General features: G+C 41.4%; 2 protein-coding genes across 16 annotated transcripts in view; one reads left to right on the top strand and one right to left on the bottom strand.

Annotated features, from left to right (window-relative positions):
• The window catches only part of MTRF1 (mitochondrial translation release factor 1), a 70,544-nt gene extending 46,793 nt beyond the window's left edge, over positions 1–23,751 (bottom strand). For 3 of the 7 annotated variants that reach the window (XR_009559704.2, XM_060287732.1, XM_060287735.2), the window contains exons 1-4: positions 23,543–23,751; positions 4,520–4,677; positions 2,628–2,717; positions 1,374–1,799 (exon numbers count right to left, since the gene is read on the bottom strand). Coding sequence is in view for 6 of the 7 variants with exons in the window: in XM_060287732.1 (XP_060143715.1) it covers positions 1,374–1,791 (418 nt within the window). In the remaining variant the exon portion in view is untranslated. Of the gene's footprint in view, positions 1–1,373; positions 1,800–2,627; positions 2,718–4,519; positions 4,678–23,252; positions 23,330–23,542 lie in introns of those variants that run through there. The other 4 variants (XM_060287736.1, XM_060287737.1, XM_060287733.1 and 1 more) reach the window with 4 other exon arrangements.
• NAA16 (N-alpha-acetyltransferase 16, NatA auxiliary subunit) overlaps positions 23,396–27,317 on the top strand; it is a 65,388-nt gene continuing 61,466 nt past the window's right edge. For all 9 annotated transcript variants that reach the window (XR_004044693.2, XR_004044694.2, XR_009559702.1 and 6 more), the window contains exon 1: positions 23,396–23,690. Coding sequence is in view for 4 of the 9 variants with exons in the window: in XM_060287729.1 (XP_060143712.1) it covers positions 23,637–23,690 (54 nt within the window). In the remaining 5 variants the exon portion in view is untranslated. The remainder of the gene's footprint in view (positions 23,691–27,317) is intronic.

The following is a 27,317-nucleotide window of genomic DNA, read 5'->3' as shown; positions in this document are numbered from 1 at the left end:
ATTAAAAACTAACACCTCTCACATTATATATAAAATTAACTCAAATAGATCAATGACCTAAATGTAAGGACTAAAAATATAAAACCCTTGGAAGAAAACTCAGATGTGAACTTTTGTGACCTTGGATTATGCAATAATTTCTTAGATATGTCACCAAAACACAAAAAAGAGAAAAAAAAGATAAACTGAACATCATCAAAATTAAAAACTGTGGTGCTTCAAGGGACAACCCACAGAATGGGAGAAAATTTTTGCAAATAATATATCTGATAAGGAACTTGTATCTGTAATATAAAGAACTCTTACAACTCAATAATAAAAAGACAACTCCATTAAAAAATGGGCAAAGGATCTAAACAGTCATTTAAGCAAAGGTGATATACAGCAGCCAACAGGCACATAAAAAGACACTCAACACCATTAATCAGGGAAATGCAAGTCAAAACCGCAGTAAGATACCACTACACACACACTAGGAAGGCTAGAATCGAAAGGGCGGATCACAAGGGTTGGAGAGGATGTAGAAACACCAGAACGCTCATACACTGAGGATGGAATGTAAAATGGTTCAGCCACTTTGGAAAACCAGTCTGACAGTTCCTCAAAAGGTTAAACATGGAGTTACCACACAACTTAGCAATATATGTCTACACAAAAACTTGTACACAAATGTTCATAACAGCATTGTTCATAATAACCAAAACAGTGGAAAAACTCAATAACAACTGATGAATGGATAAATAAAATGTGGTATATCTATACAATGGGACATAATTCAGCAATAAAAAGAAATGAAGTACAGAAACATGCTACAACATAAATGAACCTTAAACATATGCTAAGTGAAAGAAGCCAGTCACATAGGGTAACATATTGTATGATTCCATTTATATAAAATGCCTGAAATAAGTAACTGTATAGAGACAGAAAGTAGATTAGTGGTTGTCTAGGGCTGGCAGGGATCGGGTGGATTGGCATGGGATAGCTAAAGGGTGCAGGGTTTCTTTTTGGGGTGATGAAATAATACCCATACCATATAAGCCCTCTGACGGGGTAGGAATTGTATTTTTGTGTCCCTGGTATGTAGCACATAGGACAGTGCCCAATAAAGATCTATTAATAAATTAAAAATTCTGAAAAGGTCAATATTTAGTCTCCCAGACCCTAAGTGCTTCTTGGCAAGTACCACAAGGACCTCGGTCTCTTAGTAGTTGCTCTTTAGCAGCTGAAATACTTCAAACACCCAGAGTACAGAGTCCTGTCCTTTCTAAGTGCAGGGCTTACTATGTGCAGGCTTTTTAAAAGACTGTGTTCAATATACCTTTAACTTAGAAAATCAATCCTGTACTTGTACACACACATCTTTTACCTACTTTTACACATTGATTCTAATTCTTCAATGGCTTGTTCAGCCTCCTGAATTTCTTTGTAAATGACTGCAAGCGGAGCCAGCTCAGCATGCCGTTGATTCAAGGACCTCCGGTCCCCTTCACTCACAGAGATATGCTGCAAACAATGATCAAGTGTTTGGTACTCCTTACTCAGGTCCTCCATGTATTTCTGTAGTCCTTTATGCTTCCAGAGCATCCTGGTATCTTGATGACAATATCTCCTGGACCAATTCTCACTTAACAGACAATGGAGAATGGGATTCCTGTTTCGTCTAAAAACCCACAGCCTTGTGTCAAGAGGTATCTGTGTAAGTTGATGAGAATGGAGATGGACATGGCACTGGTGGTGACCATTAAGACACGGATGTCTAAAAAGCCAAACAAACAGGTGACGATTCATTTCGGCATCTGAAACAAAATAAACACAATCTGAGAAATATCAACTCCACAGATATAAAAGCTGAAGGAGCCTCAAGAAATCTTGCTCAGTTCACTGCCTCAGCCAGCTCCAAACACAGTCCCTAAATTCAATAACCCACAAAAAGAAAACGAATCTTCAAATCTGTGAATATAACAAAATAAATGAAGGTAGTGCTGTTTTATACCCATTCAACATATATAATTAACTAAGGCAAATGAGTAGGAGTGTAACTAATAAATATATCAATAGAATGGGTTAAATCAGCTATTTTCTAGAAAGTACCCAGAATCTAAAATTGAGTGTGTGAATAAGCTCTTGACAAGTATGAAATAATCATGCAAACTTTAGATGGTTCGTATATTAATAGATTTTTAAAGTTTAAAGGAAACACTACTTCCTTGTCTAATTCTTAGGTATCCAAATGCCCAAGGAAGTCAAGTAACTTAATCATGATTATTCATTCTGCTAGATAGAGGCAGAGCTGAGATGAATGCAGCTTGCCTATTCAGACTTCAGTGCTTTTCATTCCCAACTATGCAATCACTCTTCGAAGGTGCTTCCCTTTTAGCTGAGATCCTAAAGGACGGAAAATTTACACACTGACAGACTAAGAAAGTAGAAAGTTTGGTAAAAAAAAAAAAAAAAGACAATGATGATAATTATATTAAATGAAAAAAACAGAATCAAAACAATATAATCTCAATTAGGTTTTCAAATTTGTCTACAGTATATGGAACACATGGGTTTATGGGGACATAACTGCATCATAAGTTGAGGAAGAGCTTTATTTTGAAAAAAGAAAACTAAAAACATACCAAAACGTTAGTAAGATGATCTCTAGTTGTGGGATGATGGATTCCTTTTGCTTCCTTTTTTTTCCTACTTCTTCGTGTTTTCCAAGTTTCCTATACATTTAGCACATACTACTTTTACAATCAGGAAGAAAAATTACTTTAAAAAATTACATGTTAGGTGAAATTAGTTATGTACAATAATAATTATCTGTTCTTCCTTCTAACAGAGATAATCAAAAGAGCTAACAAATGTACACAATGGTTTTACTGAGTAAGAAAGAGAAGATAAAGTGTTCTAAGAAAAATACTTTGCCCCTAAAATCCTGAGGTTCAAAGTTGAAATAAGGGTCAAAATTGATCAGAATCAACCTTTATTGTCTCCAGTGTTTCTACTACGTTAGGTGTATTCATATATTAGCTCATTTGATCATTGTAAGTCTGCTAACTTGGATATTGTTATCTCCTAGGAAATAAAATAGTCAGAATAGTCTCTAAAATATTCACAGTTTGCAGGGTTGTACTAAGGAAATTTAACATACTGAATCACATTGAGAAAAGGACTGCGGGAAGCATGCACAAAGGCACAGTAGCCACAAATGTTACAGTCCTCCAGCAGGAGTTTCTGCCTGTCTTCACATTGAGACAAGCTGGGACCCGGGACCCTTTGCTGCAGTGCTGCAATGCTTGCACCTGGACAAATGTTTCCTTAAGCAACAAAATACAAAGAAACAAATATGGGCTAAAAATAACTGTGTGCATGGGCAGTTGGGGCAAATTCTGGACAACTAGATAAAAGGAGACCAAAAAGCCCAACTGGCACCTCTGAAGAGCTGGCAGCAAAAGCAGAGAGTGGGGAGCAAAAGCAGGGTACTGCGCATGCCCCCTGCACACAACGTAGCCAAGGGGATGGGTAGACCACTTAAGCCACCCCTCTGCTGGATCCCTGAACACACCCCTACCCTCACCCCATGTAAGGAACCTGCTCACTCCCCTCTGCTGCAGCAGGGGCCACGATATAGCCTTGACTGAATTTCTTGTCTGGCCTCTGATCAATATCTATTGATTAAGGAGGCCAGGAACCCTGGTCTAAAACAACATCTAGTCACAGAAAGTGTGTCCATTTGAAAAAGGACGTAACAAAAAAAATGGCAAAAAGATTTTTGTTAAAACACCTCTAGCTAAATTTCCATTTTAGAAATAGTAGAAAAAGCAACTCTCAAGGTCATGAACCTCAGTGTTAAGTAAATCCCAAGACATTCATCTGCTAGGTTTATCTATACCTGAGAATAGCAAGCCTTCTCCATCACTCCCCGACAGTAACAGGATTAAAATGATACTCTAGGGGCTTCCCTGGTGGCGCAGTGGTTGAGAGCCCGCCTGCCGATGCAGGGGTGCGGGTTCAAGCCCTGGTCCGGGAAGATCCCACATGCCGCGGAGCAACTAAGCCCGTGAGCCACAACTACTGAGCCCTCATGCCACAACTACTGAAGCCTGCGCGCCTGGAGCCCGTGATCGGCAATGAGAGAAGCCACCGCAATGAGAAGCCCGCGCACCGCAACGAAGAGTAGCCCCCGCTCGCTGCAACTAGAGAAAGCCCGCGCGAAGCAACGAAGACCCAACGCAGCCAAAAATAAATAAATAAAATAAATGAAAATTAAAAATAAAATGATACTCTAGGGACAACTCTCAGCCTTGGCAAGTCAGAAGTGACACTAAGCCGGCACGAGAGGATCACGTGTAAGCCACACTAACTCGGTATACGGAGTGATCCCATAGGGAGACACCATGGGGAAAAAAAAAAAAAAGCTGGAGAAGGAAAATAGACTTTTAAGACCAGAAAAGAGAAGTGAACTGTGAGCACGTTAAAAAAAAAAAAAAAAAAAAAAGACAGAAAGGACGTTAGGTTTCCTTACGGAGGTCTGAACCTTCTGTGGTCCACTACGTTTCAGCCCGACAGACACCGGATCACTTTCATTGCCAGGTTCACCCCTTCCGGCTTAGAGCTTGATCCCGCCTCTTCCGTCTCGACTCTTCTCCAGAAGAGTAGTCCTTGCATGTGCCTAACAATAAGCTAACAGAGGAAACAAAAGAGAAAAATGGAAAAGCGAGAAAAATTCCCACGAGAGAGATGACCAGGCGACTTACTCATCCGGATTCTGAGCCCAGGGTGTAGGTTGCGATGGAAGGGGGAGGGGAGGTGCAGGGGCATTGGTGCCGCAGTGTTCACTGAACCACAACTCCTAAGAGCTCCCCACCCGGGAATCTTGGGAGTTGTAGTTTATCTCGGACGAACGCCCAGCCTCCAACCCCCTAGGCCAAAGGTGGAGCTTTGGTTGTCAAAGTTTCAGGCAAGCCCAAAAGGGAGATTCCCTACAGTTCTGATTAAGAGATCAAGATATACAAGAATTTTCGTGTATATAGAGCCACTAGAGCAGAGATTCCTGATTTTTTTAAATGAGGATCCCTTTTCATCATTCAAAAATGTGCAGGATTCTGCATGTTAATACTTGTACTTTCAGCTTCCATTGCCTGAGAAGATACCTAATGACTAATTGAGACTATAAAGTTGTATTTTTTTAAATCATAAGGAGGATCCAAAATATGAGAGACTATATATAGCCACAACTTAGTGAATTTATAGCTGTTGTTTACATAAACACAATTTGGGGGCTCAATTTAAGTTTGTAGCTTGTAAACCATCAATTAAGTAAAGCATTAAAAATCCTAAATAATAAACAATTCCAGGAAAATGCAAATATATTGCCTTACTTTGAATATTCAAGTAGGATACACATTTACATGTCATTTGACCTCTGTGCCCTAGTATTTCTTCCTGAAAAGCAGAGGCAACAAGAATTCCACATTACCAACTTCACAAGACATTTTCTTAGTTTATGACCACATATATAAAAAGGAGAATTAGGCATAAATATAAATATCTAACACGTATTGCCTATTTCAAGGTATCTACTTCTACCAACTACATATTAGCTACTACTCTAAATGGCTTAAGCCTATTTATTAATTAATTTAATCTTTACAACAACCCTAAAATACCCATTTTGCAGAAGAGAAAACTAAGGCACAGAGAGTTTAAGTAACTTGTCCAAGGTAAAAGAACTAGTTAAGTGATAGAGCTGAGATTCAATGAAGACAATCTGTCTTAATGATCTATGGCTCCTAAGCTCTGATACTGCCTCCCTCCTCCAGAAAAAAGAAAAGAAAACATTCAGTCTTTCATGCAGTAAACACTGAGCACCAGTTATGTGTTAATCACTATTCTAGACATGAGACTTCAGCAATGAACAAAAAAGACAGAAATCTTTGCTCTCACGAATACCAAAGTACCCACATAAATCATTCTCCTAAATTATCCAACAAAATATTTTAATTCTTTATTTTGATATATATATAAAACTTCCTTCTTAAAAAATAAGCTTTAGTGCCATGGACTAATCCCTCCCAAATTCAGTATGTTGAAGCTAACCCCCAGTATGACCCCACTGGAAATAGGGCCTTTAAGGTGATTAAGGTTAAATAAGGTCATATAGAGGGAACCCTAATCTGATAGGACTAGTGCCCTTACAGGAAGAGACCAGAGAGCTTGTGTAGTCTCTTTCTGCCCCCCTCTTTCCCTCAACAAGCGAAAAGAGGTCAGGGGGTGAGCACACAGCAAGATAGCAGCCACATACAAGCCAAGAGAAGAGGCCTCAGAATGAAACCTACCTTGCCAGCACCTTGATCTTTCCAACCTCCAAAACTGTGAGAAATAAATTGCTGTTGTTTAAGCCACTCAGTATGGTACTTTGTTATGGCAGCCCAAGACATTTACATATGTAAACATTTATTGAGATATACATGAAACGTTATACACTTTATGAATGTTATTTCTAAATTTAAAGAAAATCCCTAAAGACTATAAATATTGCTTCCTCCTCCATGTGTTTTTAAAGAAAGTAATGTGGTTATAATTATATTTATTAATATGCAAAGATGTCCACAATATATTATTAAGTGAAAGAGAATGTTTAAAAAATTCATCAAACTATTTCACTTAAAAAACGTATGTGGGACTTCCCTGGTGGTGCAGTGGTTAAGAATCCACCTGCCAATGCAGGGGACACGGGTCGGAGCCCTGGTCCGGGAAGACTGCACAGAGCAGCTAAGCTCACAAGCCACATCTACTGAGCCCTCGTGCCACAACTACTGAAGCCCGCGTGCCTAGAGCCCATGCTCCGCAACAAGAGAAGCCACTGCAATGAGAAGCCCACGCACAGCAAGGAAGAGTAGCCCCTGCACACTACAACTAGAGAAAGCCCGCGTGCAACGACGAAGACCCAATGCAGCCAAAAATAAATAATTAATTAATTGATTTTTTTAAAAAGTATATGATGCATATTTAAAAGTCTGGAAGAGGGAATTCCCTGGTGGTCCAGTGGTTAGGACTTGGTGCTTTCACTGCTGTGGCCTGGGTTCAATCCCTGGTCGGGGAACTAAGATCCTACAAGCCGTGCACTGCAGCCAAAAAAAAAAAAAAAAAAAGAAAAATCTGGTGGAATTATAGGTAATCTCTATTTTCCTTTTCATAGTACTATGAATTTCTTGAAATTTTGTGATGGGTATTGTAAACAAGAAAGCTATAAAAGAAAAAAGACATTCTTTCATGTTTGATTGAAAAGCCTTATGGAAGTTATTATTCTCAAATTGTTCTATGAAGTTAAACAACTTCTATTTGCAAGAAGTCTGATATATTACAGAATAAAAGTTTCCAGAAATAGTAATAAAAGAGGTTGATTCAGTGGGGGAAAAAGAATTAGCATTTTGATTGAACTAGAAACAAGCACTACCATGTCTGAAATATTTCTCACAATAAAGTCAACTATGAATACTTTCTTTGTTGAATGAATTTGTAATGGGCACTGACGATTTGGTATCTCTTTGTCAGAAACTAAATGACCTGTGTCCCCCTCCTCCAACTTGGAGCATGCTAACACAACAAAATACATGGGGTCATTTTCATCTCCATTTAGAGCAAATCAGTCCCAAACCCAAAGGGGTAGGGAATGGGGATTTTCACTTAACTTCCTCTCAGAGACCTCCGGATTCTTTTAAAGATTCTGAGGACACTCGCGTCTAGAGTACTAACAAGAGGTCGATTTGTGTCCTTCAGCAGAGATTTCACATCAGTAAACTGTCTGCTTAGGGCTTACCCCGAGAGAAGCAGAGCACCAGACTTTCCTCAGCCCTGGACATTCTTTGGGGAGCTAGACAAGGGTGAGTGTAGAGATTGTTCCAGGCTAAGTTGAAATTTTGGTCCTATCTGGGAAATTTTCAGTGGCACTGAAAGCAACATAAAATCTCAGCACACAAGCCATACCACATTGTTTTTTAGCACACTGTGAAGATACACCTGGCTTTCTGATTCCCGGTAGTTTAGCTCTTGACCAATGCCATCTTGAGACTGGCAATGGCTTGGGATTTGAATCAGATATATTTTACTATAGAAAAAGTGAAAGCAGGTAGCAATTTAATACAAAATTCAAGCTCTCAATATGGTGGAAAAGTAGAAAAACAGAGTTTATTTCATTTGTATCCTTATAAATTATTTTCCCCGAGAGAAGCGAAATATAAAGAATGAAAAAAGAGCATTTCTTATTTTCACATGTTCATACTGCTTCTCAAATTTTTCGGAGCTTGAAAAAATTAAAGCTAACAAACACGCCACCTGCTGGCATTAATGAAACTAGATCGCAAGTTATTTTCAGAGTCAAGAGGTGTTCAAGGAGTCTTGAAATGTCAACTTACGATGTATTTCTTTTACTCTAATAATAATAATAAAAGGGTAGATCCTGGAAACTCATCTTTTACCCCATAAACTGGTATTAGCCTAGGCTGAGGTCAGCTTTGTTAACAAGCTCATTTAGTGTTGTCTCCTACAACTTCTTGGTAATTTCACCTCTTCCATTTTTCATCCTAAATTTCAGGCTAAATATTTTTCTTAAATTATTTCCTTCAGTTTTGAATTATACATTTTCAAATTTTCATTTCAATGAGTTTAGTTTTCCCATCTTTTTCTACTAACAGTAGTCTTCAAATACCCTTTATAAGCATTAAAGTACTTTCCAACTTAGATACAAATCTTCCCTTGAGGAATACAATGTAATCTATACTCTCTGTGTGTGTAGATATATATCTTTTTATTTTTTTCCTTTTTAATATGAAAAATTTCAAACATGTTCAAAAATAGAACAGTAAAATGACCCCTGTGCACTCATCATGAATTCTCAACATTATCAACTTAGTGTTCACCCTCCCTCCTCCCTCTCTCTTCTCATCCTCACTGGATTAATTGGAAGCAAATACAAGACATCGTAACTCTTCGTCTGTAAATATTTTTGTATACATCTCCAGAAGATAAAGACTTTTAAAATATATGATCACTCCTAAAAATTAAAAATAGCTCTTAATATTATCAAATATCTAGTCAGTATTTAAATTTCCCTGATTGTGCCAGATTTTTTGTCTTTTTCTTTTTTGGCGGGGGGAGGCAGTTTGCTTGTTCATATCAAGATTCAAATAAGGTCCATGCATTGCAATTTGTTTCTATGTATAATACTTGGTTTGTTTTAATCTACAGGATCCCCCCTCTTTTTAATTTTTTTTATTTGCAATATATTTGTTGAAGAGACCAGATCTTTGGCCTTGAGGAGTTTCACACAGTCTAGATTTTTCTAGACTCGTGTTGTGGTGTTTATCATGTTCCTTTGTTTCCTGTATTTCCTATAAACTGGTCTGGAAGCTTGAACAGAGTCATATTTACTTTTTTTTTTTCAAAACTAATTCATAGGTGGGTTAGATACTTACAAAGGAAGATGCAAAATATTTAGTTGTGATTTTTTAAAATACTAGAAGCTCTTGATTGCCTAGATCCATTATTCCATTAGAAGTTGCAAAATGGTGATATTTTATCATTCTGACTTCACTTATTTATTTATTTATTTGGTTGTGCCGGGACTTAGTCGCGGCTCGCAGGCTCCTTAGTTGCGGCATGCGAACTCTTAGTTGCGGCATGCATGTGGGATCTGGTTCCCTGACCAAGGATGAAACCTGGGCTCCCTGCATTGTGAGCGTGGAGTCAACCACTGCGCCACGAGGGAAGTCCTCTGACTTCATTTATTATTTGGAATCTCTATAAAGAGAAACTTTTCCTCATCAACTATTTGTTGCCCTTGCTTTGAAATTTTTAAAAGAAAAAATTAAAACTTTGCCAAAGTGGAGAGGTGATCAAATTCAAAATTTTGCTTTCTGAACAATATCCAGGATTTCCAAATTCTATTTCAATCTTATCTTTTTTTTTTACTTTAGTAATATGGCAATTCTCTGCAATTCTCATATCCCCAAAGCTCTGAAAAACCTTGTTTTCAATGCAAACATCAGAAAATCTCTGAAAACTGAAGGGTTTTTAGTAACTTATTTGATGGCCAGACCTGCCCTAACCCAAACCCAGTTTGGCAGGTATACCAACTGAGACTGAAGTGAGGCTATTTATATCTGTATTTATCCCACTTAGAATAAATATTCGTATTTTTAATGAAGAAATATTTATTCATGGGGGGAGGGATAAACTAGGAATTTAGGATTAACATGTACACACTACTGTATATAAAATAGATAACCAACAAGGACCTATTGTATAACACAGGAAACTATATTCAGTATTTTCTAATAACCTACAAGGGAAAAGAATCTGAAGAAGAATATATGTCTGAATCACTTTGCTGTACACCTGAAACTAACACAACATTGTAAATCAACTATACTTCAATAAAAAATAAAATTTAATTTGATTTAATTAAAAAAAGAAATATTTGTTTGTTAGATTACAGGCTGCTGCTCCAGATCCCGCTGAAAGTGTTATAATGTACGGTATATGCATTTCCTTTCTAAATCCAAAGCATCCTGAAGTTTGAAAACATCTGGTCCAAGTATTTCAGGTAAAGAACTGTGAACTGTAACAATAATATAGTAGTTAACATTCACTGAGTACTTATTCTTTACCAGGTAGTGCTCTAAATTTTTAACATTTAACTAACTCACTCAATCTTCCCAACAACCCTACGAATTGCTGAGGCACAGCATGGCTAGGTGACTTGCTCAAGGTTGTGCCCAACAGACAGATGAAGAGTGGCCAAAGGGATTTGAACCAAAAAGGCTGGGTTGCACTGTGACCTTGATTCTGCTGCCCGTACTCTCTCATTAACTTGCACATCGTTCTCCCAGCTCTCCAAGATCTGACTCCAATCTAGCTAGCCTCTTTTCATCTCTCATGATATCCTCTAAGAACTTCATGTCCTCATGTTTCAGCTCAACCAGATAACTCCTTATTTCTTCCAAAACACATCTTCAACCTTGACATTTTTGTTCATATTGCTAAAAGATATATATATAAATATATATATATATATACACACTTTTTTTTTTTTTTTTTTTGCGGTACGCGGGCCTCTCACTGTTGTGGCCTCTCCTGCTGTGGAGCACAGGCTCCGGACACACAGGCTCAGCGGCCATGGCTCGCGGGCCCAGCTGCTCTGCGGCATGTGGGATCTTCTCGGACCGGGGCACGCACCCGTGTCCCCTGCATCAACAGGTGGACTGTCAACCACTGCGCCACCAGGGAAGCCCTAAAAGATATTTTTAAAGGTAAGATTATGACTTTTGTATAAATATGAAATGTACAACTGTCAATTTTTAAAAAATTATTAATTAATGAGGGATGTTATAATTTGTGAAACAAAATCTAAAGAGAAAACATAAATACACCATAAGGAATGCTGAAATGAATCTGTTTAAAAGATGAAAAACTGGTCAGTACACGCAAGACATAACCACTTGCATCTCAGTTATACAAATTTGCATTTCTAGGGAAAAGAATCATGTGCAGGGCTTCTCTGGTGGCGCAGTGGTTAAGGATCCGCCTGCCAATCCAGGGAACAAGGGTTTGAGCCTTGTTCCGGGAAGATCCCACATGCCGAGGAGCAACTAAACCCCAGTGCCACAACTACTTAGCCTGCGCTCTAAAGCCTGCGAGCTACATCTACTGAAGCCCACGCGCCTATAGCCTGTGCTAGGCAACAAGAGAAGCCACCGCAATGAGAAGTCCGCGCACTGCAACGAAGAGTAGCCCCCGCTCGCCGCAACTAAAGAAAGCCTGCCCCGCAGCCATGAAGACCCAACGCAGCCAAAAATAAATAAATTAATTAAGTAATTTTTTTAAAAAGGGCAATCTCAGTAAAAGAATCATGTACATTGTTAGCAGTTTTCTACAACATAAAAGAGTTGTAAAATAGCTCAAAGACAATGAAAAAACACAATTCAACAGGAGGTCTTATAATCTCTTTGCCTATTTCAGCGTCTCCCAATTTTTCTTAACAATACTAATTCCTCTGCCTGGAGTGCAATTCATTGAAATTATCTTCATCAAATCAGTATTTACTGAATATCTACCATGTGCCAAGCGCTCTGCTAAGTGCTAGGGGTTCAATGGTGAGGAAAACAGACTCCATTCCAGCTGTCAGTGTCTTTGATAGATCAGCTCATCCACCTATCATAGTCCTTCATTTAAGCTCTCATATAATCTCAATTACAATTCTTGTAATATTGCTGAATCTTTCCTTGTATTATACTTAGCAATTTATTATTCACACTTCATTTTACAGTTCTGGGGAGCAAGATACAAGTCCCCAATTCTGAATCTTTTTGGCAGAAGATGATATATTACTTTCCTATTCCTGAGGAGGTGAAAACAACTATAGCTCAATTTAGCAAATATGTTTTTGACTCTGTACGATACATAAGATATTATGCTATGTGCTACAGGAAGATGATTAATTCAGCAAAGATATTTTTGAGCAACAACTGTAAAACACAGGGAATGCACAGTTAAATAAGACATGGTGTCTGATCCAGAGGGACTTCAGTCTAATGGAGGAAATAGACGAGTAAGTTAGTGACTTCAACACAGTACGATGAGCACTATATTAGAGGTGAGTAGTGAGTGTTTCGAGAGTGTAGAGGAGAGGCAGCCATATCAGGGTCAGGGACAGGGATGGCTTCTGGGAGAAGCTGACCCTTAATCTGAATTCCGAAGGACAAGTAGAAGTGAGCTAGGCACAGATAGGAAGGGCATCGCAGATACACACTGAGAATCTGGGAAATTTCAAGAGATAGGCAGGAACTAGATCATAAAGGGCTTCACATTCTCAGGTAAAGAGGCTCAGCTTTCTCCTGGAAACCATGGAAGAAATTTAAGCAATAAGCATCATTAGGGACTTCCCTCGTGGGCCAGTGGGTAAGACTCTGAGCTCCCAATGCAGGGGGCCTGGGTTCTATCCCTGGTCTGAGAACTAGCTCCTACGTGCATGCCACAACTAAGATTGCACTTGCCACAAATAAGAAGTCCACATGCTGCAACCAAACAGGCCACAACAAAGACCCCAAGTGCCGCAACTAAGACCCGGAGCAGCCAAAATAAATAAATTAATTAATACTTTGTAAAAAGCATCGTTAGATTTGTATTTTACAAAGATCATGTAGTAGGCTGAATGTGTGTAACACTCTAATCACCGGGATCTGTCTATGTTACCTTATATGGCAAAAAGAGATTTTGCAGATGTGATTAAATATATTAAGATGGGGAGATGATCCTGCATTATCTTCCTGGGCCCAGTGTGATCACAAGGGTCCTTATAAGAGAGAAGCAGTAGAGTTAGAGTCAGAGAGAAGATGTGAAGAGGAAGCAGAGGTCAGTGAGTAGAGGAGATGCTTTGCTGTTGGTTTTGAAGATGGAAGAAAGAGCCATGAGCCCAGAAATGCAGGTGGCCTGGAGAAGCTGGTAAAAGCAAGGAAATAAATTCTCTCCTAGAGCCTCCAAAAGAAACATGGTCCTGCAGACACATTTCTGACTTCTGACGTCCAGAACTGTGAGATAATAAATCTGTGTTGCTTTAAGACATAATTTGTGGCAATTTGTTACAGCACTGATAGAAAATTAATGCAGATTCCCATTAATACAGATTTTTCCCTTGGAAATTAATGCAAAAAATAAACTGAATGAGGCTGGCTAAGGATCTATGGAAACTCATTAGTATGCTATGAAAAGCAGTTTAGCATAGTAGCTACAGGCATGAACTTTGGTGAGATGGCCCTTACTTAGTTTCATAATTGGGTATAAATTTACTTTTTTTAAGCTTCAGTTCTCATTTGTAAAAGGGGGATAACAGTATTTTTCTCATGGTGTTTTCATGAGGATTAAATAAGAAATAGCAAATTATACATAGTGTCTGGTTCAGGGTATGTGCTCAATAACAGTTATTATTATTATTATTTTTTGTGTGTGTGTGTGGTACGCGGGCCTCTCCCTGTTGTGGCCTCTCCCATTGCGGAGCACAGGCTCCGGACGCGCAGGCTCAGCGGCCATGACTCATGGGCCCAGCCGCTCCGCGGCACGTGGGATCTTCCCGGACTGGGGCACGAACCCGTGTCCCCTGCATCGGCAGGCGGACCCTCAACCACCGCGCCACCAGGGAAGCCCCCCAATAACAGTTATTATTAAATGATTACTGTAATTGAGAAGGGAGAATAAGGAGAGAGAAGTAAAGTCTCCAAAGAAGGTAGAAATGTATTCCCTCCTAAGCACTGTTGGAGGAATTAATTCTGCAAAGGCCAGAAGGCACTGTTGTTTTTGTTTTTTGTTTTAATATTTATTCATTTATTTTCGGCTGCGTTGGGTCTTAGTTGCAGTACGCGGGATCTTTCGCTGAGGTGAGCGGGCTTCTCTCTAGTTGTGGCACACGGGCTTCTCTCTAGTTGTGGCGTGCAGGCTCCAGAGCACACAGGCTCAGTAGTTGCAGTGTGCAGGCTCTCTAGTTGTGGTGCGTGGGCTCAGTAGTTGCAGCCCGCGGGCTTACTTGCCCCACTGCCTGTGGGATCTTAGCTCCCAGACCAGGGATTGAACCCGTGTCCCCTGCACTGGAAGGTGGATTCTTAACCACTGGACCACCAGGGAAGTCCAGAAGGCACTGTTTTTGCTGAGAGGGGAAGAAAGAAGAAAAGTGATGGGTGCTGAAGGGCATTCCACAAATGAGGGTTGAATGAGTGAACAGATAAGGAGAAAATAGTGTGATCCCCTGCATCTTGAAGAGTGAAAGCCTCTTATTAAGGAATCAGCAAATGCTTGTGGAAGAAAAGATAGGAGATTGTCATTAGAACATGAATTGTCCCTCAAAGAATCTGACTGAAGTCACTAGCATTAGAAATGATAGATGTATACAGAACAACCCTATGAGAGCAACAGCCCTTGGGCTCATGCTGGAGGCAGGAGCTGGAACCTCAGTGCAATGGCAAAAAGGCTTCTCTCAGTGTCACCCTGCCAGGCTACTAATCCCAGAAGCTGGCATCTCATCTTCAATAACAGGGAGTTATGCCTGTTGAAACAAGTTTCCTTGGAGTTAAAAGGATATTGGCAAATCTCTTCTCATTTAAAAATAATTTAAGGGACTTCCCTGGTGGTCCAGTGCTTAAGACTCTGCACTTCCACTGCAGGGGGCACAGGTTCGATCCCTGGTCCAGGAACTGAGATGCCGCATGCTGTGCGGCGTGGTAAAATGAAATGAAATGAAATAAAATAAAATATAAGGTAGTAGATTGCCAGAATTTATGATTTAAGAGGAGGGGCAGGTCTTGCTGATTCTAAATTTGGCCATGGGAGTGGGTAGCTAAAATAGTGTAGAAGGTGAAGGTCTTTGTAGATGAAACCAAGGAACTGTAAGGCTAGGGATGTTTTAAAAAATGGATTGTATTTTTTAGAGCAGTTTTAGGTTCACAGAAAAATTAAGCTGAAGGTACAGAGATTTCCCCTATGGAAACCCCCTGTCCCCACATATGCATAGCCTCTTCCATTGTCAATATCTCCCACCAGAGCAATACATTTGCTACAACTGATGAACCTACATTGACACCTTATTATCACCCACAGTCCATAGTTTACATTAGGGTTCACTCTTGGTGCTGTATACCCTATAGGTTTTGACAAGTGTATAATGATGTGTAGCCACCACTATAGTATCATACAGAATACTTTCACTGCCCTAAAAACCCTCTGTGCTTCACCTAGTCATCCCTTCCTCCCCCTAACCCTTGGCAATCACTGATCTTTTTACTGTCTCCATAGTTTTGTCTTTCCTAGAAAGTCATATAGTTGGAATCATACAGTATGCAGCCTTTTCAGATTGGCTTCTTTCACTTAGTAATATACATTTAAGATTCTCTGATGTCCTTTCATGGCTTGATAGCTCATTTCTTTTTAGTACTAAATAATATTCCATTGTCTAAATGTACCACAGTTTATTTATCCAAGGCTAGGGTTTTAAATCATACATATAGTTACTGGAATCATAGTAGATGGACGCTAGGAGTGAAGTTGAAATGACAACTATTGTCACTTGGCAAATGAACAAATGAAGGATAGTGACCAAGAGGAAAAGGAGAAGAGAACAACAAAGCTGGTGAGTATGGACTCAAGTATCCTGTCCTTAAATGAAGGTGAAGTATTATGATTTGGGGGGGGGCAGTGGGATGGGGAAAAAAGTGCTGATTTTTCCCTCACGAACTCCTACGGTATATAAGCAGAGGAAGATGCAAAACGAGAGACAATGTCCCTGATGAAGGGCTGGATATCAATGAAGGTAGGGAGGAAGAAAATGCTCAGTGAAAGGGTTGAGGATAAAGCCGAACAGGAAGGTGTGGCATAGAAAGGAGCAGTAGGAGGACGAGTTTGGAAAGAAAGCAGAGAGACAGACAAACAAGAATACAACAGAAGTGAGAGGACTGGAGGGCGTGAATCTGTTGAAAGTTTTGAGGGAACTCTTGGGTAAAGTTGTTTCTGCGCTGATCCAGAGTCTTTGAAGGGTGCTAATTCTAGGTCACTTTCACTATCTGTGGTCCTATCTGCAATTTGCGGCTTTTGCCTAGGGTTCCAAATTGAATCTTGGTGGTGACGGTTTTTTTGTTTATGTGCCTTATCTAAATTCAACCTCAAGAGGAATGGTAGCATGTTTAAGCCTGGATTTTGATGAAATGCCTTGAAACAGTGGTTCTCAACTCTGGTTGCACATTACAGCCATCTGGGAAGATCTGAAATGCCCCACCTCCACCCCACCCCAATTGAATCAGAATTTATGGAGGTAGGACTCAGGCATCAGTAGATTTTTAAGCTCCTTAGATGATACAAAAGTGCAGACAAGGTTGAGAACCACTGTTTTCGAACAATTTACAATTTATAAAACATAAAACACACTAAGACTAAAGGCATAAAAGAAGGACAAAGTGCTACGTAAATACAGAGAAGAGAGAGATTAGATCTACTGGGAAGACTTGGGAAGATCTTATGAAAGTCATGCCATTTGAGATGAAGAACTTACGAAGATAAAGATTAGGGTATTGAGAGAACAATCTCATAAAACTATCAGGTTGAGCGAAAGTATGGAGTTTAGAAAATACTGGACCTGATGTACCCACTGGTTCCGCTGCTATATAAGGTAATTGTGGGAGCAAAGTGAAAGAAAAATCTGAGAATAGACTGAGTTCTAGACAATGGGTGGTCACTGAAAGTTTTTATACACTGAGTCTAGATAGAAAAGACAAATCTAGAGCGATGTGCATAATGAAATGGTGGGGAGAGAGCCTGAAAGAGTTATGAGGTTACTGGGTTTTGCAATTATGAGGTTTTTGCAGTATTTAATGTTAAGCTGGAGTGGGAATGGAAGGCAAGGAGGAAAGGGAGAAACGTGACAGACCTAGAATTTAAAGGACTAGGCAACTTGAATGTGGAGGATAATAAAGGGGAGTCAAAACTGATCAGAAAATTTTAACTACAGAAGTGGTGTCATTAACAATAATAGAGAAGTTGTTACTTAGTCCAAGTTCATACTGCTTGCCACATGACAGACCAATAAATCAGAGACCAGATGTTGGGGCAAGGAATAGTGACTTTATTTGGAAAGCTGGCAGACTGAGAAGATGGTGGACTCGTGTCCCAAAGAACCATCTTGCCTGAGTTAGAATTCAGGCTTCTTTTATACATAAAGGGGAGGGAGTAAAGTCAAACATTTCCTGGTTCCCATCAGCCTCCAGAGGGGATGTGTTAATTTCTTCCTCCCTGCAGTCATTCACAGGTGGGCCTAGTTAGGATGCTTCCTGTGAGCTAAATAAAGGTATTTTAGCATAATGCTCATTACCTGGGAGGCAGGGCTCCCAGAGATGGGCTATTATGTATAATTTAAGCTTATAGGCAACATTCCTTTAGTGAATAACTTGCAATAGAATACAAAGGTTCTTCCCTGTTACAAAGTCAGGACTTGAGCTGGCTTGATGGAAAGATGATAAGTTTTATTTTATTTTATTTTTTGTTTTTATTTTTAAAATAAATTTATTTATGTTTGGCTGAGTTGGCTCTTCATTGCTGCGCTTGGGCTTTCTCTAGTTGCAGTGAGCAGGGGCTACTATTTGTTGCCGTGTGCCGGCTTCTCATTACAGTGGCTTCTCTTGTTGCAGAGCACAGGCTCTAGGCACGCAGTCTTCTGTAGTTGTGGCATGTGGGCCCAGTAGTTGTGGCTGGTGGGCTCTAGAGTGCAGGCTCAGTAGTTGTAGCGCAGGGCTTAGTTGCTCTGCGGCATGTGGGATCTTCCTGGACCAGGGCTCGAACCCGTGTCCCCTGCACTGGGAGGCAGATTCTTAACCACTGTGCCACCAGGGAAGCCTCAATAAGTTTTATTTTTACTGTTCAAGTAGAAAATGTTTATGCGACATCCAGGTGGAGATATTTAACAAACAAGTGGGCATGAAGGCTAAGAGATCAAGAGGGTTTGAAACTGGAGACAGATTTGTAATCTGCTTGGTGTTAATAGTGGAGGCTATGGGGGCAGGAGAATTATTAATTTCATCTTGCTGCTGAGCAGCAGGTGCTTGATGAACAGGTTTTATTGCTGCTGTTGAAAGAGAAAGCCAAGTTGTCTAGACAACCAACATTTAGAAAGAGGAGAAGGGGCTTCCCTGCTGGCACAGTGGTTAAGAATCCGCCTCCCAATGCAGGGGACACGGGTTTGAGCCCTGGTCCGGGAAGATCCCAAATGCAGCAGAGCAACTAAGCCCATGTGCCACAACTACTGAGCCCGTGCTCTAGAGCCTGCGAACCACAACTACTGAGCCCGTGTGCCACAACTATTGAAGCCCATGCACCTAGAGGCCGTGCTCCGCAACAAGACAAGCCACCACAATGAGAAGTCCATGCACCACAACGAAGAGTAGCTCCCGCTCGCCACAACTAGAGAAAGCCTGTGTGCAGCAACGAGGACCCAACACAGCCAAAACTAAATAAGTAAAATAAATTAATTTAAAAAAATAAAGAAAGAGGAGGAGATGATGGAGGACCCAGAGAATGACTAGGAGGAGAGACAGGCAGAAACCCAGGATTCCGCTGGGGCTTGGTGACTGAAGGCAGAAAAAGTCAAGGATGGTGATCCACTGTGTGAAATGCTACAGAGAAATTAAGGAAACTGTGAAGTGAAAAAAATCTTTGGATTTGGCCACTAGGCAATCCTTAACATGTGAGCTTCATAAGGGCAGCTAGTTTTGTTTGTCAGAAGACTGTCACATTGTGCTCCATAACTAAGTACTGAACAAATGAATTGGTGAGATTTCAGAGAACATTTTCAAAAGAGGCAGAAGCCAAGTCTTAAGAAGGATTAGATTAGAATTGCACTTTCCTAGAAGAAACCCCATTATCTCTTTCAGAGTGACCTTTTAAAAAAATAAATCAGATCATGAAACTTTCCTGCTTCAAATGCTTCAATGGTTCCCTCACTGAGTTTAGGATGAAACCAAACCAAACCACATTGCCTAAGATGACAAACCGAAGACAACCTGGGCTACAGTTTCAACTGAACTGTACCATCTTCCTCCCCGCATGACCCCCCAGCCACCTCCTTGAACCTGTAGTTCTTAACCTGACTCTTTTAATCATAACCTGACTCTTTTAATCATGTTCTTTTAATCATGTTAACGTGACTCTTTTAATCATGTTTTAATGATTGATCTTTTAATCATTAAAAGAGTTCCCAACTCTTTTAATCATGCACGTGGTTCCCTTTCACTGGAAAGTGATGTTCCAGTTTCTCATCTTGTTAATTCTCTTCTCATCCTTTAGGTCTCTGTTCATGTTATCACGTCTCCAGAAGCTGTTCTAGATCATTCCTGAGTACCTGAAGTATTTCACGTATTTAAACACATTTGTTCTCTCCTCAACCCCCATTGCCCTCACATGACCTTGTTTTATTTCCTTCCCAGGACCTCCCACAGTCTGGAATAATCTTGTTTCTTTATGTGTTTTTTCTCCGCCTCCTCCCATAGAATATAAACTACATAAGGAGGGAGAAAATGCAAGTAGTGGGGGGAATAACCGATGAATGAAAGTTCAGGAAAAGCAAAAGGAGATGGGATCAAGAGCTCCCAGGGAGGAATGAAGTACCCTCTTTTCTGAAACAAGAGCACAGAAGGGAGAAGTGAGCAGAAACATTACGCAATCTGATGAGCTCTTTTCCATCCCTTTGGTGGTGGGAATAGCAGCAAATGACTTGATTTTACCCTGTCAGCTGGCTTTAAGATATGCTATGCATATGGGGTGGAGACCATCCTTTTCTAGATTCTTTTCTCCTTGGCTCTACGAGACTTTGCAGGAGAATCACTAGCCCATATCCCGTATGTAAAAAGTGCTCCAGGAACTGTTCAGGTCTTCACAGGGGTTGCTACTGTTATTTTACCATGTGCATGATTCTAAAGGAGGTCCACCCCGCCTGAAGCACCAGGAGAGAACATCTGGGTAGAGGCCCTCAGTGGGGCTTCAGCATTCTTCCTGAGAGACAACGAGTTCAGATTTACAGTGCATTTGTTTTTTTTTCTAAGGGTTTAGGAATGACTAAGCATTACATTCACGTAACCCTGGTGTGCAAGATTACCATAATGTTATTATAACCCCATTTTCTGTTGAAAGGTGGAAATAAGATTTGCTCCAGACTAAACAGGAAGTCAGTGATAAAATTACAGCCATAGGGCTTCCCTGGTGGCGCAGTGGTTGGGAGTCCGCCTGCCGATGCAGGGGACACGGGTTCGTGCCCCGGTCCGGGAGGATCCCACATGACGCGGAGCGGCTGCGCCCGTGAGCCATGGCCGCTGAGCCTGTGCGTCCGCAGCCTGTGCTCCGCAACGGGAGAGGCCACAACAGTGAGAGGCCCGCGTACCGCACAAAACAACAAAAACAAAAACAAAAAATTACAGCCATGGGCTAATCCAGGCTTTCTCACTGTGTGCGCATCACGTCTTTTAGACACTCTAAGGTTCAGGCTGACAACTGCCAGGTACGATATTGGCATTCTTTTCAATTCCCCACCTCTCCCTTCACCCCCGCCCCCCGCATCCCACTGTAGACAAACGAGGTGTGCGTGCACTCTTTTTTCAACTTGTCATTTTGAAGTCGGCATTGAGGTGAGGCAGAGTGGCTTGAGCTGGCTGAGGTACATTCCAGAAAAGTCCATGTCCTATGAGGATCAAGGGATAATCTGACTGGAGCACTGGAGCTTCTGCTCTTCCCACAATGAACCCTTTACATCTGAGGATGTAGATAAACTGGGAGCCAAAAAATTTTCAGCAATCAGTAATGTGAGCAAAGAGTGAGCAGGGACTATAGGAGTGGTGGAGTCGGAGGGTGCTGTGAGCAGGCACTCCCCTGTCCCTGCTGCTCGTCTAGGACAGCGGTCCCCAGCCTTTTTGGTACTAGGGACCAGTTTGGTGGAGGACAATTTTTTCCATGGACCAGGGGCTGAGGGGGTGGGGGGATGGTTTGGGGATGATTCAAGCGCATTACATCTATTGTGCACTTTATTTCTATTATTATTACATTGTAATATATAATGAAATAATTATACAACTCACCATAATGCAGAATCAGTGGGAGCCCTGAGCTTGTTTTCCTGCAACTAGATGGTCCCATCTGGGGGTGATGGGAGACAGTGACACCCGACGTGTGCTGCTTATGTCCAGTCTACTCTGTAAGATGCAGCTTAATTGCCACTCACTGATAGGGTTTTGATATGAGTCTGCAAGCAACTGATTTATTGTGGTCTCTGCAGCCAAACCTCTCTGCTAAGGGTAATCTGTATTTGCAGCCGCTCCCCAGCGCTAGCATCACTGCCTCAGCTCCACCTCAGATCATCAGGCATCAGATTCTCATTAAGGAAAGTGAAGCCTGGATCCCTCGCATGCGTAGTTCACAGTAGGGTTTGCCCTCCTATAAGAATCAAATGCGGCCGCTGATGGAGCTCAGGCGGTAATGGGAGCAATGAGGCCCGGCTATAAACACAGATGAAGCTTCACTCACCTGCCGCTCACCTCCTGCTGTGCAGCCGGGTTCCTAATAGGCCACGGACTGTTACCGGTCTGTGGCCCGGGGGTTGGGGACCCCTGGTCTAGGAGACCACCACCAGCTCAGGTGCCACTCTGCCACGTTTCCCATGAAGCCCTCTTTGCCTACTTCCTCTCTAATAGCTTGCGGAGCCTAGTTTCTGTCTAGAACACATAGGCCCTTCTGGACCGCCCCCGTTTTAATAACAGTCCCTTCCTTATTTTAAAAGTGAGGTAATTCCCTGGCAGTCCAGTGGTTAGGACTCTGCACTTTCACTGCTGAGGGTGCGCGTCTGATCCATGGCTGGGGAACTAGTATCTGGCAAACCCTGCAGAGGGGCCAAAAAAAAAAAAAAAGACTGAGGTGATACTTTTTCCCATCTCCGACCAACTCAGGCTACAGGGAAAAAAAATCAAGTAAGCCCGACCCAGTTCTGATTATAGCCGATTAAATGCAACTATGCATCAATTACCCTGTAGTCTCACAACCATGCACAAATGAAGATCCAGAACATGTATAAGTTTATGTACCTAATATTTACATATACCTTAATATTAAACCTACACCGTATGTACGGCTATTCTTGTCAACAATGTATGTCCAGATCTTTCTAGACTCACACATTTCTATCACTATGCTGCCTTTTATGTATGGTAGAAAGCGCCCCAGAGTTGGAAGATCCTGGGTTTGAATCTTTTTTCTTTCATTATTATAGGGCTTGTATAAAGGAGAACCACCTGAGGAGAAAGCGTAGGTAGACCTGGGGAATCAGGCGCCCCATAAAACCACCGTAATTCTCACTGACAATGTTAGGTGTTCTAAACTGCTGAGAATATTTTTCTCTGACATTTCAAACGTGCTTTCACATTAGCGCTTTTCAAGTCCTGCCCAGTGACCTCACGTACGTTGTCAATACTTCTTTGCTCTGCCCTGGAGAGAAAAGGCTTCTCTTAAAGACAAGTCGAGGGAGAAAATAAGGAAAACAAGTTCGTCCTACATCAAGAAATTTACTTTGTGTCCAGCACTGTTTAAATTCCTGACTGGAGAGAAATCAAAAAAGTCAGATTCTGATATAACTAACATTATCTTGGGCCAGAAGCCTAACAACCAAAGCACAGTACAAGGCAGCGACTTACGAACGGCTACGGTGCAAGCTCCCTACCCGGAGCCTCGGTGCAGGTGACAGAAGCGACCGCCTGACACAGGGCCCCAGTTCCTCGCCGCGGGGCGCCCTGCGCATGCGCACGCCGCCTCGCTCGAGGGGGGCGGGTCCTAGCTGCCATCTTGCCCCGTACGGGAGCCGCCGCCGCTTACCCCAAAGCAAGGCTGGGGCTGAAGGGTATCCTACCCAGACCGGCTTCCTTTTCCATTGCCAGCCCTGCTCGGCAGCTCTGCCCAGGCTGCTCAGCCCCAAGTATGAACTGACCCGTCGCCCGCAGCACGACTCTTAGCCGCGGCTCGTCCCGGTGCCCATCCCGCGAAACGGAGCGCGCGGGCACCCAGCCTCCTCTCCAGCCGCGATGCCGAACGTGCAGCTGCCGCCAAAGGAGAGCAACCTCTTCAAACGCATCTTGGTAAGTGGCCAGTGGCTGCGCCGCCCACCCCTGGCAGCCCCGGGCCCGGCGCGGCGAGCTGTCTGGCGGCGATGGCGCCTGCGCGGCTGGGCCCGGCCCCCCTGGGTTCTTTGTTTGTGCGCGAACCCGCACGGCCCTACCCCTGCCTCGCAGGGCCCGCCACCCCGCTCTCCTCCCTCCCTCCGCGGCCGCTCCTTCCAGAATCTTCCCGCCGCAGTCACCCTGGGCCTGGGCGCGCCGGCCGGGAGTGGCCCGTGCCCTCTGCGGCGCCTAGCGGCCGGCCTCGCGACCTCCTCCCCCCGGTCCACCCCAGTTACTTTTGCCAGCATCCCTGCGTCCAGGTGTTCGTTCACTGCCTTATGTGGAATCTATTGCACAGCGCACCTCGACACCTTTGAAAGCAGGAGCGATCCTGTAATGGGGTGGGATCCGATTTATACCGGTTACGGGAAACTAAAACCCCGGAGACTCATCCTCCCTTTGGTAGAGAGTTTGCCTATTTTTGGTGTGTCGTACTAAGCCTCTTTGGGAAGTACGTGACTCGAAGTGCATTTCTAAGTTCAAAAGCCGAACGTAGCTCTGATTGTTTTTAACTCGTACAGGCCCTGTAAGTGGTTAAAGCCGCGCGGACTGGCTGGTATTGCACTTGAGGGGTGCATTTACTTTGATTCCGAGCAGAAACCTGAATAATGGCCCCGTAATGATGACGGCTGCCGGGTGGAGAGGGGAGTTTTCTGTGGGTTATATGTCACAGTCCTGGTACCTTAATGGTTTTCCAGGGAGGAGGGGCAACATGCCTTTGCTTTTCTCAATAGACACTGGAGACTGATTGTCTTTCATCTGAAAACCAGCGTTTAGATTTTAAGGGTGAATTTATTAATCAGAGCTTGTGTTGGTTATATGACCATTAGCTGTTGCTTACCTTTATTATATATAAAATAAAGTATAAGCAATTGCAGATAAAAAAAAATCATAGTAGCCGTTCTGTTTCAAACCAAATAGAAACGTCACACTTAGTTTTCAGAATGTTACAAAAGCTACATAGTATATGGGATGAAAATTTTGTCTTAATTTTATATGGTGCTCAGTGTTGTGCAAATGATGAGAAACGAGTGTAAAAACATAAATCTAATTAAAGCATTGTGGCAGATTGCTTCATTCGACTTTGCATATATTTTTTCTTTATTTTACTTTCATTTTTCTCATACCCTTGTATTTTTCGCAGTGTGGAATTGGAGAAGTGAACTTTTTTGCCCCTTTTGGGTGGGGTGTTTTGTTGTTATTTTTTTGGTCTAAGGAAACTGAAACATGTTAATGAAAAATTATATAAATTGTTGGATTTTAGGACATTTGGTATTATACCTAAAAGATGACAGACACTTATTTTCTCTCTGTATGGATATTTTCTAGTTCAAATCATGTTATCAGTAGCATAATGAAAAACAATTATATGATTTATTATTACTCTAGTTATAAAAAAATGTAAAGACCACTGCAGAGTTAATTTTATCCCCAAATAAATTGGGAAATGCTAAACATTTTTTATCTGGGTATGTAATGCTTATTATAACGTTACATGAATTTAGGAGGATACTGCAAAAGTGAATGATTTGATTGTCTCAAATTGCAATAAGTGTGAGTAAAGTTTTACTATGACAAATTCCATAGCAAACAGAAGTCTATAATAAAATTATTCTTTAAAGTTTGGTTGGTGGACCAAAATGCTTTGCCACCAACAGTAATTTTTAAAAAATTATCATTTTACTGAAAGACACCCATACCAAATTCACCAGGTTGCTTATCACATGTTCTGCATGGCTTGTACCTGCCTATCTTATTCCCCAGATTGGCTGTTAGCATTATGTTTTGTTGAATTTTGGAGCTATTGCAGGCCCTCTGTTACAAATGAGACAATCAAACCCAGGGATGGTAAATGACTAAGTATCTAAGGTTCTTGGTCTGGTTAGTAGCAAAGTTGAAACTAGAGTCTATCTTTTCTACTAAGTAGATATTCCTTACTGAACTTAAGACTTTTCTTTAACCTGAGTACTCGGATACTGGAGATGACCACCTGGGCTTGAATTGTGGCTCTGACACTTACTGGCTGTGTAAACTCAGTAACTGTGCCTCAGTCTGTCCATCTAAAATGTAGATAACGTGCATCTCATAGGCTTTCCTGGTATTTAAGTAAGGAATAAATGAGAACAGTGCCTGACACATAGTAAGTGCTTCCAATAAGTGTTAACTATTACTATTACTGTTATTGGTAGTATGATATTATTACTTCCAGATCACTTGGTAAGGCAGAAAAAAAATAATATTTCTCTTCTTTTCCTCTTCCCCAGTAGTTCCTTCTGCTTGTTTTTTGGTTTGTTTTTTTTTAAAATATTTTTGGAATACGTAATATATTCGCATGGTTCAAAATTCAGGTTTTCCCATCCTCTTTCCCAGCCACTAAGTTCTCTTCCCCATAGGCAATCAGGAAGCCTTAATATAAAGATGTTTTTCTGTGAATACTTTTCTAATTCTCCTCTCCATATCCCACCCCTGTTGGCAAGAATTAATCTCTTCCTCCTCCTTTGCTGGTACTGTTTTGCTTTGAACTTGAATGTATATATTGACTATGTATTGAGCAGTTCTTATTTGTCTAGAACCTGAGGATGCAGCAGTGTTTAAAGTAGGCAAGATCCCTGTTCTCAGGAGCTTACAGTATGGTGGGGAAGATAGACACTAAATAAGTACAGAAATGAGTAAGAATGTCAGGAAGTGATAGCGCCGTGTAGAAAATAGAGTAATATGATAGAGTGTTTTGGGGGGTGCTGTAAGAGGCTGGCATTGTTAGAGTTGTCAGGTAGATGATATGTAAAACTTGATCGTAGGGAATCAGCCATGGGAAGATGTGGGGAGGAACAACATTTCAGGGGGTGGAAGGAACACAAGTGCAGAGGCCCTGAGGTGAGGATGAGCTTGGCACGCTGAGTACTAAAAAGAAAACCCGTAACCACGTAAGTGAAAGATTGAGTTAAAGATGCGGTGTTCTGGTGGTTAATGGCTGTGGAAGGCAGGCGTGATTACTTAGCCTGGCTGGTGGCATTGAGGAATAAAGAGGGTTTATTCCTAAATAAATCTAGTCTAATACAAGTGTAAGAGATTTGCTTACACTTGTATTAGACTACAAGTGATGGAAAGACCATAGTCTTGGAGTCAGAGGAGAGTTTGCAACTAAGCTGAGCCACTTGTAAATTAATCTAATGGACTTTTAAATTTCAGTTTCTACATCTGTAAGGTGGAGGTCATGACACCTACCTTAAGGAGTTGTGAGTTATAGCAAGTTTTGTACAGACACGTGGTAGTTGCTCAGTAAATAGCAGTATTTTTTTGTGTGTATGCCTTGGTTCCATTCTTGAAGTAGCAAAGACTTTTAATGCAGTTTCTAGTATTTTTCTGTGTTATCACATATGTTTTTGCTTTTTGATTTTGAATAAAAGAAAGCTGTAGCAGTGTGTTGGTTGACAATTAAGGTGTTTTTTTCTTTATCTTCTATAAAAGTAAAGATACTCAGATACCAGAATAGTTTGGCAAGGAGCAGGTTACAGAAGTAAACTTCATGTTATAACTGATACGAAT

Source organism: Globicephala melas, chromosome 18 (assembly GCF_963455315.2).
Source record: "Globicephala melas chromosome 18, mGloMel1.2, whole genome shotgun sequence".
Lineage (NCBI taxonomy): Eukaryota > Metazoa > Chordata > Mammalia > Artiodactyla > Delphinidae > Globicephala > Globicephala melas.
This window is presented reverse-complemented; position numbering and strand designations above follow the sequence as displayed.